Below are 19,424 nucleotides of genomic sequence, written 5' to 3'. Positions count from 1 at the left end.
CCCAGCTCCAGACCAGGGTCGGGCACAGGGAGAATCTGGGAGGAAATTTACCCAGCACCCCCTTGAGAACATGCTTAGGCCTCCTACTGAGGCCACCATAAGCCAAGGCCCCCTCCCCGAGAAGCAGGTAAACCAGAGGCCCAGGGCAAGGGCAAGGTCAGTCTCTGGCCGGGTTTCAGCTACTGGGAGAGGCAGAAGGTGCATCTGGTAGGAGAGCCCGTCCAGAGCCGCTTCAGAGCTTCCTGGCTGGCTGCCCAGGGAAGAAACCAAGGTTCTCTGGGCCATCTGAGGCCAAATAAGCCACAAGTTTGGGTTCTACCTTCAAGATGCCTGTCCCCTGCCCACTACTTCCCACAGCCCAGCTGCTCACACGCTGCTCACCTCCACCTCCTCTGACTGCATCAGGAGATTGCACGGTGGCTTTAAGGCCTTCGGTCGGTGAGTGAACCAGTAGGCGAGGATGGCGGCTAGTGCACCCATACTCACGAGGGTGGTGGCTGAGAGGCTGCGGAAAAACTGGCCCAAGTCGGCCAGCTCGGGCAGCCGCAGCATCCTCAGGATCTCCTGAGTCTGCATCTTCTCCAGAAGCGAGAGGAAGAACTCTGTGGGGAACGAGAGGCAGGTGAGGGAGGCGGCCCGGCAGAAGGCAAGGGAGGGGTGGTCTGGGGCCTCTCTCCCACTTGAGTCAGAAGCCACACACTGATTCTGGCCGGGCCCCAAGCAAGGTGAGATGTACAGTCTCCTGGAGCAGCACAGCATATACTAGGAGCTAGATGCTAGGAAGGGCCCTTCCCGGTGACAGGTCAGAGAGCCCTTAGCAGCCATACCAGACAGTGGGACATCCGGCCCAGTTCTCCTGAGAAACATATGCTCGGGCCCTGGGCCATGCCTGACATGTGCTTCCGCATCTCCCAGGGGTAGAGCATGCTCTGACAGCTCTGGAGTTAATGCCTCCAGAGCCCCAGCATCTGGGTGTACTGCCTCCCCTGTGTCGTCACAGCATCTTGCTTATCCTTGCTCTCGTGGTGTGGACTGGATGGAGGGGCAGCAGATGTGCCTGGCACTGTGCCCAGGATGAGTGGGGGTGAAGGGACGTAGACGCCTTTCATGCCACCTCAAAGCCGCCAGCAGCCGGCTCTCACCCTAAGGGACACAGAGAAGGCAAGGGGGCAAGGCCCACAGACCAGCCCTGACAGATGTGAGGGTAGCGAAGCAGAAGGCGAGGGTTCAGTGCATGACATGCAGCAGAGTCCCCTCAGCCCACCAGGGGGCTTTCCTCGAAGAGAATTTATAAGCAAAGGCCTGCCAGGGGCAGAGGTGATACTGGGGCCAACTTTCTGAAGAACGGCAGCGCTCCCAAGAGCAGCCAGGCTGAGGTGCGGACCCGGCTCTCCTGCCCCAGACTGCTGACCACTATGCACTGTGGCTCCGCACCACCACAGACCAAGAAGCCAATGGCGGGAGGAAGAGGTGGCCCGCCATTAACAACGGCCCTGTGCTGTGCTCCCTGGGATCCCATCTGCTAATGTTCAGAGGAAAGAGGAGGCAACAGAGGAGGAGCGAGAGTTAAGCTGGTGGGAAGGAAAAGGAATGAAGGCTCAGAGAGAAGGGGCTCAGCAACGTGCTGGGTCCCTCCTAGGGACCACAAGCATCCCTCGTGACGCTGCACGTGGGGTCAGGGTGCCCTGATGGGATAAAGCATGCAGTCCAAGTGGACACCGTGGGCCTACTAGGGGCACAAGGAGGATGCCCTAGGGTGGCCAGTGGGGGCTTTTCTGTGACAAGCACTGGGGGCTTAATTTGGTTCAAAAACGGAAACCCCCAAGTGCTACCAGGCCCTCCTGTTAACTGCTAAGTGAAGTAATGCTGGCAAGACACGCACATGGCTAGCTGGGCTCAGGGGTCTGCACTTCGCCCAGGCCTGAGGAAGGCAGCAAGGGTGGGCCAGGTGTTGGACGCTCTACCCCGACAGGGGCCTTCTTGGTGTCACTGCCCATCTGGGGGGCCCAAAGCTAGGAGTGCTGTATGACACCTATGGGTCTGCCAGCTCAGTGAGGGTTGTGTGGGCTCCTGGCTGCCATGTGCTGGTCCTTCACCCCCATCTCTGGATGCATGACTGTTGCTTCCCTTCTTGGGAAAGAAAGAGAAAGGCCAACAACAGCTACTCTGCAGCCACAGGATATGAGCCAAATAGCAAATGCTTGACCCTTAGGAGAGGAGAGAGCTGCTGAAATTCCAATAAATGGCATCTGTGCTAAACATCACCATACCAAAGATGAGGTCAATGCTCTGCACTCACTGCAGAGGAAATGGGCAAAGCTCCAGAGTTCAAGTCCCTTCTCCTTCACTTGTGAGCTACTCTAGGTTGAGCACACCTCACTTCTCTGGACCTCTCCTTCCCCATCTTTAAAATGGGGACAGTATCACTCATGCATGTAAAGCTCCTCATCCTGGGTGTGGTGTAGCTAGAGGCACGATGGGACTAAAGAGATGGCAGTGGTGTGCTTGTCAGAACAAGGAGGCTGTTCAGCCCAGGCCGAAATACACTGGACACACGTGTCTGAAACCAGGTATGCGGACCCTCGGGGGTTTATGCTCTACGGATGGCACGGCAGGCTGTGTGAGCCCAGGTTATACTCATCAACCACACACAGGGTCTAGGTGAGAGAAGCGAGCCCCCAACTAGCCAGAGCATCCTCACTGAGTCCCTGAGCCAGAAATCCAGTTTTACCAGCAGCCTGCTTGAGCTGGATCAGTTTTGGAGCCGCCCCACAGGAACAAATAACTTCTGGCAAACTGGAGAAATTAAGGTTCTGCATCAGCAAAGCAGAGGTCAGGCTACGGACCAAGGTAAATCCACTAAGGAAAACTGCTCTGGGGAGGACCCTGGGCAGGAGGCCAGTTGGCTTTCTTGGGATATTTACTTCCTTAAGCTGCAAATAAGAGACTAAGTTACAGCCAGGCCCATCAGATAAAAAATGACTCACTACATAGTGGAAAATCTAGATAAGCCCGCTAGCTCCTTGGGTGAGCTCTGAGAGCTGAATGATGTTTCCTATAGCAGACTCAACTGACTCCATAGGCTGGGAAGCCAAGGCTCAAGAAGTCCCTGTCCAGCCCTGGGGCTCAACTATGCAGTCCCAAAAATTTCAGAGAAAACCCTGGAAGTATGCCTTACTACCTCAAGTGTTCTTGCCTGGAGAATCCCATGGACAGAGGGGACTGGTGGGCTACAGTCTATGGGGTTGCAAAGAGTCGGATACGACTAAGCAACTAACACACACACATGCTTTACTACCACCAGTCCCTGGCCCTTGGCAGTTCCTTGCAGGCCCCAGGCTGCAGCCAAACGTGGGCATTGGTTGCAATGCTGGGACTGTCACAAGAGCACAGAAAAGAATGACTAAGCCATCCATTCACTTACCCATCTACCCACCCACTCACCTAGCAGACCCTCATATGGCCCCACTCTGATCTAGTTCAGTGCTGGGCACAGGGCCAAGCCAGATGTGGGCCTGCCCGCAGTCTCATCAGGGAGATCCAAAAGGGAATGGACAGTGCTGTGAAGGCAGTTTGGGCTGTGATCAGACATAGGGCACCAGAAAAGATGCCCAACTCAGGTCCAGAGAGTCAGGGCAGACTTCCTGCAGGAAGTAGCAGTGATGCCGAGACTGAAGGATAAAGAGGAAAGATGTCCCAAGCAGAGGGAAACAAATATGTAAAGGCTGGAGCTGAGGGAGACCACGGAGCACTTAGCAAACTAAATATTACACCCAGGAAAGAAGTCTGGAGCCCATGAACCTTTGTACGAGGTCCAGGGCCACAAGTCTGAGGCTGGTTTCCCAGATGTGCCAACCTTTCAGTCATCACCAAAGCACCACAGGCCCCAGGAGAGGGAAGAACAGAACCTGCATAAACTCCCTGAAATGTTGGTATACCTGGGAGTCCATGCCTCCACACTGCACCACTCAGTCCTCATGACTCCTTATGAGGTGGAGACACAGAGACTCCACCGAAGAAGTTACCTGCCATTCACAGGTGCAGCAAGCGAGCAGGGGAGCCAGGACCTGAGCCCCAGATGACCACAGCCTCTAAACCACTGCCTTGCTTTGCACTGCCACCCCAACGCTTGCCTACGCTGTGCCATCCACATCCACAACCCGTGCTCTCCTTTGCGACAGTGCTAAACCCACAGACAGGACTTCCCAGGAGGTACTGCAGAAAATAATCCGCCTGCCAATGCAGGCAGATGTAAGAGATGTGGCTTCAGTCCCTGGGTTGGGAAGATCCCCTGGAGGAGGGCATGGCAACCCACTCCAGTATTCTTGCCTGGAGAATCCCATGGACAGAGGAGCCTGATAGGCTGAAGTCCACAGAATCACAAACAGTCAGACACAACTGAAGTGACTTAGCATGCAAACCACAGAAAATCAGCTTCAGACCTGGTCAGAAGAGTCCAAGCCCAGGTCGGGGGGTGGGCAGTGGGCAGCACATGGTCACCAGAGCCTGTAAGCAGGGAACAAGATAGCCAGGCCAGCCACTTGCACTTCACCATGCACACACTATAGGTGGGCTCCCTCTTGGCCTCAGATTACGAACTTGCCATTTTCCCACGGTTGGGTTCCCTTCCAGGAAGCCCACTTGCCTGGGATGCTGGAGGGTGGTGGGAAAAGGGCTTGACCACTCACTCCTCCCCAGGCTCCTACTCAGGTGCCCACCCTAAGGAGGCAATTCAAGTGACTGCAGGTCCTACAGTGCTAAGGCTGGGCCTGTGCCCCTTGGCTGGGCAGCGACCAGAGGGTGTTATTCCTGCCAGCTCACCAACCTCAGATAGTCAGGGGTGCTTTCACATGCCCTGAGAATGCTTCAGATCAGGACCCACCAGAGGGGAGAGCTGCAAATTCAGGTCCTCTAAGGACATGGACCTCAGAGCCAGCCTGTGTCACCAGGCTTTTGGCTTGAGGCGGGGCCTGGGAGTCTGGTCTCATCTCATTACTTAACATGGCCTTGGGCTCTTCTGACCTCTGCTCCTTCTCTGTCAAGCTGGTGTAGCGCTTGGTGGTCCCTGGGGTCTGAGCCATTGGTGCTTCATTCCCTGTCCCCAGGAGGCTCTCGTGGTTGCAGCAGCATTGGGCATGGGTAGGGGGCGTGGGGGAGGGGGACAGCAGCTAAGGGAATCAGCAGTGGTGCTGGTGTTGCCAAGAGAGCAGCTGTGTTTGTAAATATTCACCTGGCAAGGGTTCCCAGCCCTCAGCATCAACTAGCCTCCTCTCCTTCCGCATATACCATGCCTCCTTCTCCAGTTCAGAACACCAAGTGGTGGCACCAGGCCCCTCCTCACCCCCATGGACGGTCGGGAATGAGAGGCACAGCTGTTAAAACCCAGGAAAGAGAGAGAGCAGGAGGAAGGGGACCCTGGTCGGAAGCATTCTGACTTCAAGGTGGCAGAGGCAGAGCCCCAGGGCCCATTTCCAGTGCAGATGGCCCCCAAATCCATGGCTCCCCTCCAAGAGCCCTCTGCTGGTCCAGGTTCCTAACCCCACCCCAGCACTCTAGACTTTCACGATCTGGCAAGATGGCTCTGTCAGGACTACTTCCTAAACATCTCCCAAATCTGACCACTCCTTCCCACCCTGCTACCCCTCTCCCTCCCCCCGGCCTGGTCTGGTCCAGCCATCACCGAGTGCCGTCCAGACTCCCACACCAGTCTCTCCACAGGCCACCCTGCTCAGTGCAGTGTTTACACCGACACCAGAGTTATGTTCCTGACACACAACCATGACCAAATTGTGCCACTGCTCAAAAGCTTTACCTGGCTCCCTCCTACCTGAGGACAAAACTTCGAAGTCAGCACCCTGGTACTGAGACCCTCCACGATCCTCAGATTCTTCCTTCCCCTTAGAAACACATTGGCTTCCCTCTATATCTGCCTGGAGGCAGGTGGGGGGGGGGGTGGTCCGTGCAAACCTCTGAGGGCTTCAGAAATGGGGACGCACAAGGCAAGCCAGTAGATCATTAAAGGACTTCCTTAACTCCCAGTGAAGGACTCTGAAATAAAATTATAAATTCCTAGGGTCCAGGGCTCCTGCAAACAAGCCAGGGAAAAGGCCCATAGGAGAGTTCTGGTGCTGGACTGACTGGGTCCAAGTCCTGACTCATACTGATAGCTGTATGACCTCAGACAAGTCACTTTACCCCTGTGCCTCATCTCAAAAAAATCTCGTGGACAGAGACTATAGTGCCAGGCGCACCGAAAGGGAAATAGTCAATAGACAGAAGTTAGCTCAAGCAATTACTCTGTCTCTGCCAGCCAAAAGGGCTCAAAGACAACCTGCAAAATGACATGCGTTCACACCCTACCTTTCCAGCAGGCTCCTGGCACTGGGCAGGCAGTGAGCTGGTCCCACCAGGACCAGTCTCCTTTTATAAAGGGTATGTGGGGCTTGGGGAGCACTTACCACATCTTAATCAAAACACAAAAGTGGTGAAGGCCCTGCCCCAAGTCTGCCCTCCTGGGGACAGCTGATGGCAACAAATACCTGCTCTGAGAAGCCAGCTGGTGGTGGGAGCTCTAGGAGTGGTGGCAGAGGCTCCCCGGCAGCTGTGGCAGTGGGTCTGGTAGGGGACGGGGTGCAGAACAGCTCTATGGGGAGCTGATGGCCCCTCAAGGCCCCCGCTGCCCCCCACCCCCAATCTGCATGCAGGGCAGCACTGGCTCAGATCAGCTCAGAGGCAAGCAACCCAGCCTTAACCCCTACTCTGCCAGGTTGCAAAGAGCCTCAGATTATACCCCTCTCTGCTTCTCCCCACCTCCACCCTGTCTTCAGTTCTAGAGAGCGGTTTGTCAGAAGGGTTGCTTAAGGACAAAGTCTTCTTACACATCTATCTGTGGCCAGGCCCTCAGCCTGCAGGCAGCATGGGCGGTGGGGGTGGTGGGAAACAGTGGAAGTGGGGGAGGGGATGCCAGATCTCCTGGCAGAGGGAAGCCTGCACCATGGCCCAGGAATCTCCTCCAGCTCCTTCCAGGGGCTGCCTCCGCCCCCACCAGGTCACACCCAGTCTACTTGGGGGACGGGAAAGAGATTAGGCACAGTCCCAGAAAAAATATTTGCTTACAGACGTTCTGGGCAGTGGGGACACTCCAGACCAAATACCAGTATCAGCAAGTAAAAGATAATGGCTGAGCTTCCCCACGAGACCCCAGCACAGCAGCACACCAGCCCCTTCTCAAGGCCTGCCGTGAGATGCTTTCCCACTTTGCTGGTGGGGGACGGGGGGCAGAGGAGGCGGGGGTGGCCACCCTGGAGCCAGAAGCCACACCTTGGCCTGCTGAAACCAAAGCTGAGCCCCGAAACTCCCTCAACGCCTCTGGCAGGCAGCCGGGGACAGCGAAGTCCCAGGACGGGCAGGGCCTCAATCCTGCAAGTTTTCTTCACAGGGGAAGGAGTGGGGGTGGGGATCAGCTACAGCCTTTTTTCACTCTTCCTTCCCAAGCCAGGATGTGACAGGGCCACTGCCGGAGAGTAAAAGGCCGGTCTGGCCCAGAGGATCCACCGCACCACCCTCAAGCCCTACTCACACTCGGTGCTTCCGAATTTCCCGGAACAGGGCCTTGCCAACACCGTCCACCTCCTGAGGTCGCAGCACAGCACTCTGAGCTCCCTCTTGAGAGCTATGCGCTCAGCCTGCCTGGAAACTCTAGTGCCTGAGGGCCTTGCAACACCTTCCCTGGAGCTGATTCGGCTTGCCCTGCTAGCCCCACCGTTGGGGGAGGGCTGCTTGGAGAGCTTCCTGCCTCAGCAGCCCTTACCTGGAACCTGGCACAAGTCTGTTTGGGCTCCCAGGCCCCAGCCTCTGGCAACCCCACCTGGAGGGAGCTCTAAAATGTACAAATGCCTGAGGACCCACCCTCAGCCCCCAAAGCCCTTTACTCTTCTTTCCTGGGGGGACCCTTACTTATCTATGCACATTTTCAGAGATATCTTTAAGGTGAAAGCCTCCTTCGATGCTTCTCAGGGTAGCTTCTGGGGCAGAAAATTCAGTGGACGTAACCCAGGTCCTGGCTGACAGAAAATCACACAGGGTGCCAGAGGTGGGGAGTCCTGGCCCAGCAGTGCTGCCCCAGGAAGCACGTGGCCCAGGAGCCAGGTCAAGAGAAGCACAGACCTCACCATCCCAGCTGGGTGGCCTGGTCTGTTAAGACGAAGACACAACAACTCTCCCTCAGCCCGGCACCCTCCCCGTACACAAAGGCATCAAGCTCTGTGCTGAGAGAGGGGCCGCCTTCCTCCTGGGTTTTAATTAAGACTCACAGGACCACAGACGACTGGGGCAGACACAGGGCCGAGGGCCTCCCCGAGCTGGGAATTGCTACGTGAGGCCCACTGCACATTCCCCCGTGAGAGACAGGCGCAGGATTCAGGGTTGCTGGGTTACAGAGTGGCTCACCGGCCGAACCTCCCTGAGGAGCCTGAGTGTAGTTCTGAAGGTTTAACTCAGACTCCTGATGTAGAAAGGCCTAACGAAAGGTTGGCTGTGCCCGACCGCTGCCCAGGGCCCGTCTCAATAGCCTGAACCTGCCTCGGAAAGGCTTCCCTTCAACAGTTCACTTGGAGGCAGCCCACATCATGCTCTGCCCCCCATCCTCAGCCCAGCACCTCTCAGGAATCTCACCCACCCTAAGCCCTGGTCAGGGAACATGGGCCCGCATTCCTGACAGCCACACCGGGAAGCCAGGCTCAAACAATACTTAATCAGACACTTAAAAATACAAATAGCCTTGAGCGCAGAGGAGCAAAGAGAAACACAGTGTCTTTTACAAGCTCTGAGATAAAGTTGTCCTTACCACGAATTAGGCCGGACAAAAATTCTCAAAATAAAGAGGGGCAGCAGATGTTAAGACAATGGCAATGTTCCCTTTAGCAGTATTTCCAGGGGACCCGACAGGACTAACAGGGTGCGTGAGCCTCGGGCCTCACCATCCTTCCTTCCACACCAATTCCGGGGGGGGCGGCAGACAGGGAAAGTGGCGAGGGTCATGAGTGCTACACAGACAGAGGATACACCCTGGCCAGGCCCCACTATGCAGGAAGCCAAGTCCTGTGGCTGCAACGTGATCTTTTCCCCACCCCACCCCGCCCATCCAGGTTAGGGCTACCAGGGCCCTGGCCTTGGGAGCAGTGATCCATTTCGTCACTGGCCCCAAGTGAGGGCACACGGCAAACCCTACAGGTTCAAGCTCAGAAAGAGAACGTGGGCTGCTCCTGGCAGGGCCATGCTGCCCTGCTGTCAGAGCTCAACCGCCGGGGGCCAGGGTTACAGGTGGGACACAATGTGACTCCCTCCAGCTCCAGGGAAGTTTCTCGTAGGCGGGTTGAGGGTCCTGTGAAGAGGTGGTTGGGGTCACTGAGGTGAGGGGAGCAAGAGAGCAATGGATGCGCTTGCCCACTTGTTCACTCAGGAGCAGCTTGGAGACATCCTGCCTGGGGTGAGAGTCACAAGACAGAACCTAAAACACATCTTCAGTCAGGGACAGGGAGCAAGAGATTAGGAGCAAGGTGGGAAGGAGAGTTCTGAGAAGGCAACAGAATCCCAGAAAGAGGCCTGTAATGTGCGCAGACTCCTGGGAAGGAGGCACTGAGGCTGAGAAGACGGCACGTGGCTGCCGAGAGAAAAAGACTACAATCTGCGCTATATACCACCCCGTGCCTTATACATCAGCCACAGGCCGATGGTGTCCACCAGCTCACCTGACCTAGCACCGCAGGGTTTGAGGATGCCAGAGTGTCCCGGGCAAGCCACGCCTCCAGATCCCAGCCAGAGGGACCACTACCATGGCCAGGAGCCAACAAGGCGCCTATACCCACCGTTTCCAGGGTCACGGTTTATTTCATAGGAATGACAACGAGCAGAGAAAAGGGAGTTCTGCTTTTGGTTAAAGTTTTCTGGGACTCTGATAAACAGCTTAATTTTCTGGCTTCCTCATTTTTTGACCAAGTTCCTCTTGAGAACTGCACAAGGAAACACAAATCTGAATCTCGCTCAATTCAGCACAAAGTGTGTGCTGGTCAGCGGGACCCTGCCACCTCCTGAATCGTCCCCTCTGGAGTGACTCAGGGCCACGGAGAGACTACTGACTTCCACTGCCCTCCAGTCAATAAGACCTGTTGTTGGCTGGGGAGAGCTGGTGGCGTCCACAGAGTTAAGGCAGCCCAGCCCACTGCTGATCAGGGAGGACTGAGAACTCAGGCCTCCTTTTCAAGGCCAGGATGAATGGGGACTATGCAAATCACTGCCTCCGGAGGAGCTGCAGCAGGGGAGGGCCTGCTGCTGGCAGGCCTGCACCTCTCTACTTGGGTCTGTCACATGAAAGGGTTTGTATTCCTACCGCTGCCTCTGGCACTTGGCCAGACTGGGGCTGTTCTCACCAGAAAACAAAAATCTCTTTCAGACCAAAGCTAAACCAGGTCCCGGCTGGCCCAGGGAGGCTGACAGACGTTGTTCACACTGACCCACTGAGGAGTCATCACCTGGATTCTCACTGAACCCCCCAGCTCTCCAGAGGGAGCTGAAGGCCCCTGTGGCTGCTTAGAAAATCACTGAGTCAGGTCAGGGAAGGCAGGGCCAAGAAATGGGATTGGCCCATGACTATGTCCTTAGTCATGACTGGGCCTCAGGAAGCAACCTTTTGGTATGAGAGAACTTCAGTAATTTCCTCATGGAGTTGATGCGGAATGTGGAGAAAGAAATGGGAAGAAATACGTGACAGTAAACAAGAGCCCTTGCAGTGCACAGAGAAGACCTTTAAGAATGGGGGTCTCGGGTACCCCTGCCTGCTGCCACAAGCACCCTTGGGCTGGGGGTGGGGTCGTAACCTAGAGCCCAGCGTGCACAATCACGCTCCAGAGCCGGGACTCCATCTTCCACAGAGCTCCACAACAAGGTCAGACTTCCACCTTGTTCAGACTTCCAGAGCTGCTTGTCTGACACCCTAGAGTCACCAGGAGCTGTCCATTAACCATGGCACAAATATCTGTATCTATCTACGTATTTTTAAAGGAATGTATCGATAACAAAACAAAACCCCAACCAGATTCCCAACATATTTTATTACAAGACAGATGGAAGATCATCATCTCAGAATAAAGGGTAGTCATTTAACTTGAAAAACTCACAGTACTGCCTTCATCTTCCACATTGTGTGCCACGTGTGGTTGCAGATTTCCTCTGCAGTGGATGACACCGAATGAAGAAACCAGATACAAAACAGCGCACACCCTAGGCATCCACCTAGAGACAGGACCCACAGCAGAGGCTAACCTATGTGGACAGTACAAACCTTGTAAGCTATGCAGCATGGATGCTACACAGACTCCCATCAACAGGTAACAATGACACAGCAAGATCTCAAACACACATATGATCATTTAGCCTGAGAGAAAATCTAGGACAAAACCACCTCGGAGCCGATTCTGAACCGATAGGAGGGTTTGTGGATGTTCCGCAGGTGTCCTGCAACCCAAGGCAAACAGGCCTCGTCTGCCTCTTAGCCCAGAGAAACCACCCATCTCTGATGACCATCCACCCTCCTTGGTCCCTCCTGCTGTCAGCTGGGATCATACACCACGCCCAAGAAATCCTGAGAGTTCATGGGGCTGCCCCACTGGGGAGAAGAAGGAAATAGGGGAGGAAGAGAAACGAAACTTCAATCCAGATGGAAAAGGGGACTTCACAGGTCACAGCCTTCCCTGCTGCCTGACCTGTGGCAAGGGGATCAGGGACACACATCCCCAAACCTCCCAACAGCCCACTGGGCCAAAGGAAAGCCGCCTTCCCTTTCTCTGCACCACCCCAGGCAGCGCCAGGCTGAGGAGGAGGCAGCCGGCAGGTTGAGTGGGGGCTGATACAGGTGAGTCAGTGGTGTCCCCCAGAGCACACCCCACACACCTGCTGGAAGGTACGTTCTCCAGCCTCCTGGGGTAAAGGTGGCTTCATGCAGAAGAATGGCCAGAAGCACCATCCCTTCCACAGTCAAGGGGTCACGGCAGGCCTGGATAGGTTCTCCCGGAGGCCCCCTTCTCCATGTGGATGCCTGCTTTCCTCTTACTGACCTCTAGGCCCTCACCATCCACCCTCAGGTCAACCTTACTCTCCAGTCTCACTGGCTGGCCCACATTCCATCTTGCTGCGTTCTCCGTCCCAGCTCTGACTACCTTTCCATCCCCATCTCTGACTGTCCCTGCTGTGTGGCTCCAGCTGGCCATGCTGTCCAATCTCTGGCTGACCTTACTGTCCCCCCCCTACCCTGTAGCCCTCCTGTCCATGTGGCAGGACCCACAGTCCATCCCCAGAATGGTTTATAGCCAAGGCTGGGGGAAGGGTTAGTGGTCAGGAGGAACCCCACTGGGGATTCTTGGCCACGAGAACAATCTAGAGAAAACAAAAATCAAATCAAACAACAAAAACACACTCGTGGGAAAAACAGGGCTACCAAGGGCTAATACCGGTAGCCACTTCCCGTGCTGGTGGGCCAAACTGTGGTGGCACACAGAGAGGGGGTCAGGGTTCCTACTGTCGATTGGTGGGCACTATCCCAGAGCTGCCCATTCAACCCAGGCCAGCCTGTCCTCTCTCTCCATTCCTCCAACAGCCACAGTCACTAGAGCTATTCCCAGCCCTGAGAGATACCAGCTCAGGTTTGCTTACCCCAGGATCTGGCAACGGATGCCAACTGTTACCTCATTGGCACCATCCTATCCTGGCTTCCTGCTCTAAAGCCCCAGGCGGCAGTTACCTTTGGAATGCAGGCCTGAATGAGCGGATGACAAATCAGAAGCCAGCCACCCCCAACTCTCCGTGGCCACCCCCAAGCACCCCTACTCCCTGGAGTAGCTGTCGGGAGAGGAGAGCATCTCCAGGAAGAGCTGGTGAACAGGCACACACGGAACTTCTTGGGATCTGAAATCTTTCCGGCTCTGAGATTACAGATTGAACTTCGGAACAGACAGCTCAGCTTGGCCCACATTTGTCCCAGCCCATTTCCCATCTTCCTACTTCTACTTGTCATGGACCCCAAGCCTCACATGAATCAGGAAACCACACCAAGTAGCGAGGTCAGAGAATGACCACACCAACCAGGGGACCCCAGAGCAACTGAGCAATTATGTGCCACCACCTCTGGGCCTAACCTGAAGGCCAACCCCAAAGGCCCCAGACAGCACCTCAGCCACAGTGCTCCCCTCCTAGGGCTCAATGAGTGGTTGGTGGGCACTCTGACCAGGCCGACACAGGGCATGGGGCCATCAGACGGCATCCTCCAGTGAGCTGCGGCCCGGGGCTGGGGCCTCCTTTCAGCTCTGCTTGGCCAGAGTGAGTTCCCAGCCTACTGGGAGACTGGAAACTTGGAGCTCTACGGAAACGATAGGATCTCATCCTCAGAGAAGACTACCTTCCACAAAACCCATCACCCTGCAGCTGCAAGTGCAGTCATTCACTCATTCGTGAACTCACTTCTGGAGCACCTCCTTCTGTTCTGAGCTCTCCAGTGAGGGCTGCTATGGCTCTGGCTGCAAGGGGCTCACACCTGCTTTCCCCTAGGACTTCCCCCATACTGACGGCATCCCGCAGCTAGACAGAGAGCCTGGAACCCAGCAGGAGCACATTCAAGGTCTGCTGTCGGTCAGTGGACTTGTGTTGAGGCAAAAGATTATAAAGCACATCATTACCAAGATAAGTTATTCTCAGGGAATTTTTCTTATCATTCACTTATGCAATCAACACTACACACACACTGTACTGGCCCTGGCTTGGGGCACAGGCAGGAGACACCCTGGCTCTGCCCTCAGGGGATCACAAGGCTCACAGGAGGCCCAAGACCATAGTTTAGTGGAATGTGTGCCCCCAGGAGATGCGTGTGGCTTGAAGGGTGCAGGGACAGTTCACCTTAGCCATCCACATGCTCAGTTTTGGCCATATGCCCTCGATACGGCTACCACACAGAATAAAGCCTCTTCTGCCTGGCCTCCTAGGCCTGAAGAGCCCAGCCCCCGAGACCTCACTGGCTAAGTAGAGACTGTGCCAAGCTCTCATTCAACTGTCTTCTTAGTCTTTTCTCTCATGGATCCTTCTGCCTGGAATGTCTGTTCTTTCCCTACACCCTTTCGGCATGTCAGAGTCCTGCATCTCCTTTGAGGAAGGCTTAGCTCAAGGTGTTATAACTTTAGCTAACATTTAGTTAGCCCTTCCCTATGGGCTAGCCCCTGCTCTTTGCTCTTCACACCTGTCTTCTCCTTAAACACTCCCCGTCCAAGGATTGTTCCCTTGTCTGTGCCCACCGACCAGCCTGCTGGAGGGGCTTGGGTTCTTTCCAATCCTCCAGGTCTCTCTGTGGCCTAGAGTCTGAGAATGTGGTCTGACTCACAGCTCTCAGGGGTGGCTTCACCACTGAACCTCCTTGTGTCTTGGTGCTGCATCTGTTAAAGGAGGCTAAGAGCACCACAGTGTCATGGGTGAAATTAAACGATAGCTTGCGGACTGTAGAACATGGTGCTGGACACATAATACACGCTCAAGAAAACAGCAGTCAAGTCAGCACGTTTGCAACAACACTTCCGCCATGAAAACACTGCTTCTCCCCAACAGTACTTCATTCAGTGAATGTTTTGAGTGCCTACTATATGCCAGGCACTGGCTAATTACACATTGCAGCTTCTGTTACACAAATGCCTGCAACTTCAGCCTCTCTTTGCAAAAAAGTCAGAGCCTCATGCTCACTTATCCTACATGCTGTGTGGGGGGGACAACCCTGGATCCCATCTGGGGCTGTAGCTGAGCCAGATTCAGCCTTCTGAAGGTCAACCCAAGAGCCCTTATAATCTCAAGGGACAGAAAACCAGTCAGGGAGCAGAGTGGCTAGGTTCTGCTGCCCCCTGGTGTCAGCGTGCTCTCATTGGGAGTACCCCCCTACCCCACCATGGGCTGGGGAGCGAGAGAGGGCACTAAGGTCAGAATTCTCCCACACAGAGGCGCGCCATAGGCAAATCCAGGCCTTCTTTTGTGAGGTGTGCCCTCGATGTTCTGCCCGGAGTCCACTGTCTGTCCAATTCCTGGCTGCCGTCCTGGGCCCCTGGGATGGTCCCAGACCTCACACCAGTCCTCTACCCTAATGGGAGCAGAGATGGAGGGAGAATCTGATTGGGCTGAGCTGAGCTAGGCTGTGCAAGTCTGCACCTGCCCTGGACACCCATAGCCAGATTGCTGTCACACCAGTCTCTGCCACCATTCCTCTTCCTGGAACCTAGCCTCAACTGGGCCATCTTTGGCCAGACTTAATTCTCATCCATAATATCGCAACAGCTTCCCACTGCTCTCCCAGCCTCCGCTCTCCTCCTGCTGGCTCAGCCTGGCCACTGCAGGTAAATCAAGGGCTTTTCTGCCCCTGAAATAAAACCCTCTTCTCTAGAATCCCCTCCCATCCAGACTCCATCCCCTCTGACAACCCACAGTACTCAGGCAAAAGACCCTAAAAGACCCATCTCCCACCACAGTCCTTCCTGCATGTCTTTGCTGCTCTGACTTTCTCTACCTGGGGTTTGGCCTACCTGCCTCTGACAAACACCCCTGTATGCTGCAGAAGCCCACTCAGACGTCACCGATGGTCGGGTATATGGTTGCGCAGACTGGATCCTGTAGAAGGACACAGGGTTGCATCAGCCTCGAAGTTCATCCACCAAGAGGGGAGCCTCTTTCTATTCTGTACAAGGGTGCCATTTGGCAGGCAGAGTGCCGATCCATGGGGAGCACTCAAAGTCCTCTGAGTGCTCACAGCACTGAGACCATGGCAGGGCCAGGCACGGCATCTGACTCGCCACACTGGGTCTATTTCGTTTCCTTGTTTATTACTCAACACACAGGTGGGATCTGGGTTGGCCTCAGTAGAGCCGTTGCTCTGCCAAGGCTCAGAGCACGCGGCTGCGTCCCCCAGATAGGCAGTTCCTCCTCCAGATGGCTCTCCTCTGTCCTTGCCTTGTCTCTGTAGGGCCAGACTGGGCAAACGGCACATCACTCTACAAAGAGTACTATCACTTCAGCGGGGCCAGAGGATTCTGGCAGCTGCCATGGGATCAGAATGTGTTCTCAGTGTTAGCCCAGGTGTCCTCCCTGCCCTCGGAGAAAGGCTGGGTCCAGGCAGAGTCTCAAGGAAGGTAGACATGATCTGTGAATGCCATGACGTGTGGCTGGAGTGAGCGCCACACACCAGCCTCAGTGTTTCACGCTTACACCAACTGTGGCATCTTTTGAGAAATTTCCTGTACTCATTGAGAAATCTGGCCTCTGGGGAAGCAGCTGCCCCCCTGTACCAAGAGCCTCCCTGCTTGACCATTCCGAGGCCCCTCAAAAGGCCTTCGGTGAGGCGGTTTCCCCACTCTAGGCGGCACCTGATTGCTTTGCGAAACACTCCGCACCAAAGCAGGACTGAAGGCCAGTTTGAGTTAGTGTTGGCTGAATCCCACTTTCAGATGAGCATCTTGCACTGAAAGGATTTTTTCCCTCAGAGGCTGCTGATGACTCCTGAAGTTCTCAGGCACCTCCCTGTAGCCACAGAAGACCAAGGCTCCAGAGAGCCACCCTTGGACCTATGGCCGGGGGGTTGGTGGTGGTGGTGGTGGTGGTGATGGGGTCTCCTAAGGGTAAGGCGACAGGGTCCTCGCACAGGGAAAGGGCTCTGAGAGCACCAGCCACGCAGTAAGCAGGGGCTGTTACTATCATTATCGTTATTTTGATACCTCCGGCCCTCTGTTCCTAACCCTAGTTCTAGCTCCAACCCTGTCTGCTGGATGCGCACATCAGACCCAGAGGGCCCTGCCTGGCTTGTCCTCAGACCTGGCAGACAGAAGGAGCTTAGGGAGCTGAGGGGATTAAGGAGGCCTCACTCTCTCCCCAGCTCAGGGGAGCTGCCCCTGTGGCCTGACACAGGGCAATGGTGGCTGGCGATGCCCACCAGCCCTCAAGTTCAAGCCTGATGGCACGAAGCACTTAGCAACGATGGATCAATTAACTCAGATCAAACCCTAATCTTTCAGATATTATCTGTGTGACATTGGCAAGTCAATTAGCCTCTGAACCTCAGTTAAAAAACAAACAAACAAAAAAAACCCAGCACCACCGACCTCCTAGGATTTGCCGTGAATATTAAATAACAGGCAAAGTTTCAGTTAAGAATTTCAAAAGGGTCGACTTCCTCCCCTTCTGCTCAGAAAAAACCTTACTACTTCCTCTGATACTGCTGTTTGAATGTGAAATAACAATAAAACTAACATTTCATGAAGCATTTGCTCTGGGCTAGGTCAGCTTAAAGCCAGTTTAAGGTTCAAGCACTGCACATACATTATTAGGCTGAATTTGTATAAGGGGGTAGTGGAGACCCCTTAGTGGTATCATAACCTAGAGGAAATCAAAGCTCACAGAGGACTGACTGATGCAGGCAGGAAAACTGCTGGATGAATGGGTCCTGGGTGAGAGCCCAGGTTCTGTGTTGGGGAGGAAGAGTGTTGGGCAGGGACTTGGAAGAGGGGGTCCTCAAAGTTTCTTGAGAGGATGCAGAGGTAAGAAGCTGACTCCTGTGAAGGGGAGAAGTTGTGGGCTGGCACAGTCGGGACACAAGCCCTGGGCATGGCTGAGGAGCCAGGTGAACCCTGCTTTACAGAGGGTCAAAGGTGGGCAGGGAGGGGTTGTGAGGAGACCCTCTCAACCAGGATTGGGATGCCTCAGGCCAGTCTGGGTCATGTCCTTGACCTGCTGTGGGACCTCAGGGCCCAACACCCTCCATTTCTGGACCCTGGAGATGAACAAGGATAAACTGTCAATCCCTGGACTTGGTCTTGGGGGACGACCGGGCTCAGGCCTAGTCTGCTCAGCGGATGGTCCTCGCCATATTGGGGGTGGGGTTGGGGGTGGGGAGGCCACGAGAATTAGAGGGAAGTTGTGGGGTCTCAAAGACGAGGTTGTTGTGGGGTGGCAGTGAGCAAGGTCCCTCATTTTTACTGACACAGCTGCTTCCCAAACGCGGCCCAGAGCCCGCCAGAATTTGGAAGGGGGAGACCTGGGCGACCTAGCGGAGTCCCGAAAGGATGGCTCAGGAGCCGGGGCTGGGGGCTCAGACAACCCAGGACCAAGATCCCACAGTGTGCTGGGGATGGGGATCACGGACGAGGACGGAGATGGGGGGACTCACCCGAGAACAGCCAGAGGGAGCCCCCCGACACGAGAAAGAAGGTCAGCATATCGGTCAGCGGGACCCAGCCTGGCCCCGCACGGCCGCCCCGGCCCGCAGCCCCGCAGCCCCAGCAGTCGCCGCGCCGCTGCCGCCGCCGCCGGGTATTTTTAGCCCCCGCCCCTCTGCTCCGCAGCGCCCCGCCTTCCCGCGCGGCTGCGGCGTCTCGGCGGGAGGGGGAGGGCCGGGAGCGCGCTCTGCACTGGCGCTCGCAGCCAGTTTCGCCGCGGGCCAGGTCCCGGCGCCCGGTACGCTCACCCCCGCGTAGGAACCGCCGAGTCCCCGGGCGGGGGAGGGGCCAGGCTGCAGAGCGGACCGGGCCTCTCCACCGCAGCCCAACGTCAGGACTCGGCGTTCTGGGGAAACGGGCAGGAGAGGGGCGCACGGGCGACGCGCGCGGGGTGCTGACGCCGCACACCTTGCCAATGCGCGACTCTTACCCCTACGCGCGCCATCCTGGCTTTTAAGGCTGGGCAGACTCTGGGTGGCAGAGAGGTTGTGGTCACCTGTTCTAGTAGGCGCACGTGCTGCTGCGCCGCTTCCCGCTGACGCTAACACCCCTAGGACCTCAGTTTGCAGACACTGGGAGCCTCTGGGTGTCGAGCCCCCTAACGAAAGAAGAGAGAGGGCGATAAGGGTCTAAGTAGGATCTGGAAAAGTGGCTGTTAGGACGGATAGTGCCCATATTCGCTGAGAACCCCAGATCGCACATCACTCCTTCTGGGAAGATTGAATCTGAGGCCACCCAAGGTCACAGGAGGCTCCATGTGGTCACAGGCTGCCACACGGGGTCACATGAGGTCACAGAAAGCCACACGGAATCACAGGTGTTTCACCAAAACACAGGTAATCCTGGTCTTCACACACAATCATATGTGGCGCATGAGGCCTCTCAAGAGGGCCCCTCACAGCTACAAAGAATGGCCACACAGGCATCCAAAGACGGGGATGGCTCCACAGCTAGATGACCAGTTATGTTACCAAACTGAACTCACCCAGCCTGAAGCACCGCAAACCTAATCTACTGACACCAGGTTTTGGTGGGGAAAATACAGTGTTTATCGCAGTGTTCAAAGCAAGGGAGTGGAAGATAAGCCCCAGATCTACTTTCAGTTCGTCTTTGAGTTAGGGTTTTTTTCTTAAGGGATATGAA

At 55.6% G+C, this 19,424-nt stretch overlaps 1 protein-coding gene across 6 annotated transcripts in view; it reads right to left on the bottom strand.

Annotated features, from left to right (window-relative positions):
* ACSL6 (acyl-CoA synthetase long chain family member 6) overlaps positions 1-18,376 on the bottom strand; it is a 66,238-nt gene extending 47,862 nt beyond the window's left edge. For 4 of the 6 annotated variants that reach the window (XM_070374018.1, XM_070374019.1, XM_070374017.1 and 1 more), the window contains exons 1-2: positions 18,233-18,376; positions 382-602 (exon numbers count right to left, since the gene is read on the bottom strand). In XM_070374018.1, the coding sequence (XP_070230119.1) occupies positions 382-602; positions 18,233-18,281 (270 nt within the window). In that variant the 5' untranslated portion in view covers positions 18,282-18,376. Of the gene's footprint in view, positions 1-381; positions 603-7,579; positions 7,716-15,599; positions 15,685-18,232 lie in introns of those variants that run through there. The other 2 variants (XM_070374021.1, XM_070374020.1) reach the window with 2 other exon arrangements.
* Positions 18,377-19,424: the final 1,048 nt, after the last annotated feature.

The sequence above is a fragment of the Bos mutus genome, chromosome 7, assembly GCF_027580195.1.
Source record: "Bos mutus isolate GX-2022 chromosome 7, NWIPB_WYAK_1.1, whole genome shotgun sequence".
Lineage (NCBI taxonomy): Eukaryota > Metazoa > Chordata > Mammalia > Artiodactyla > Bovidae > Bos > Bos mutus.
This window is presented reverse-complemented; position numbering and strand designations above follow the sequence as displayed.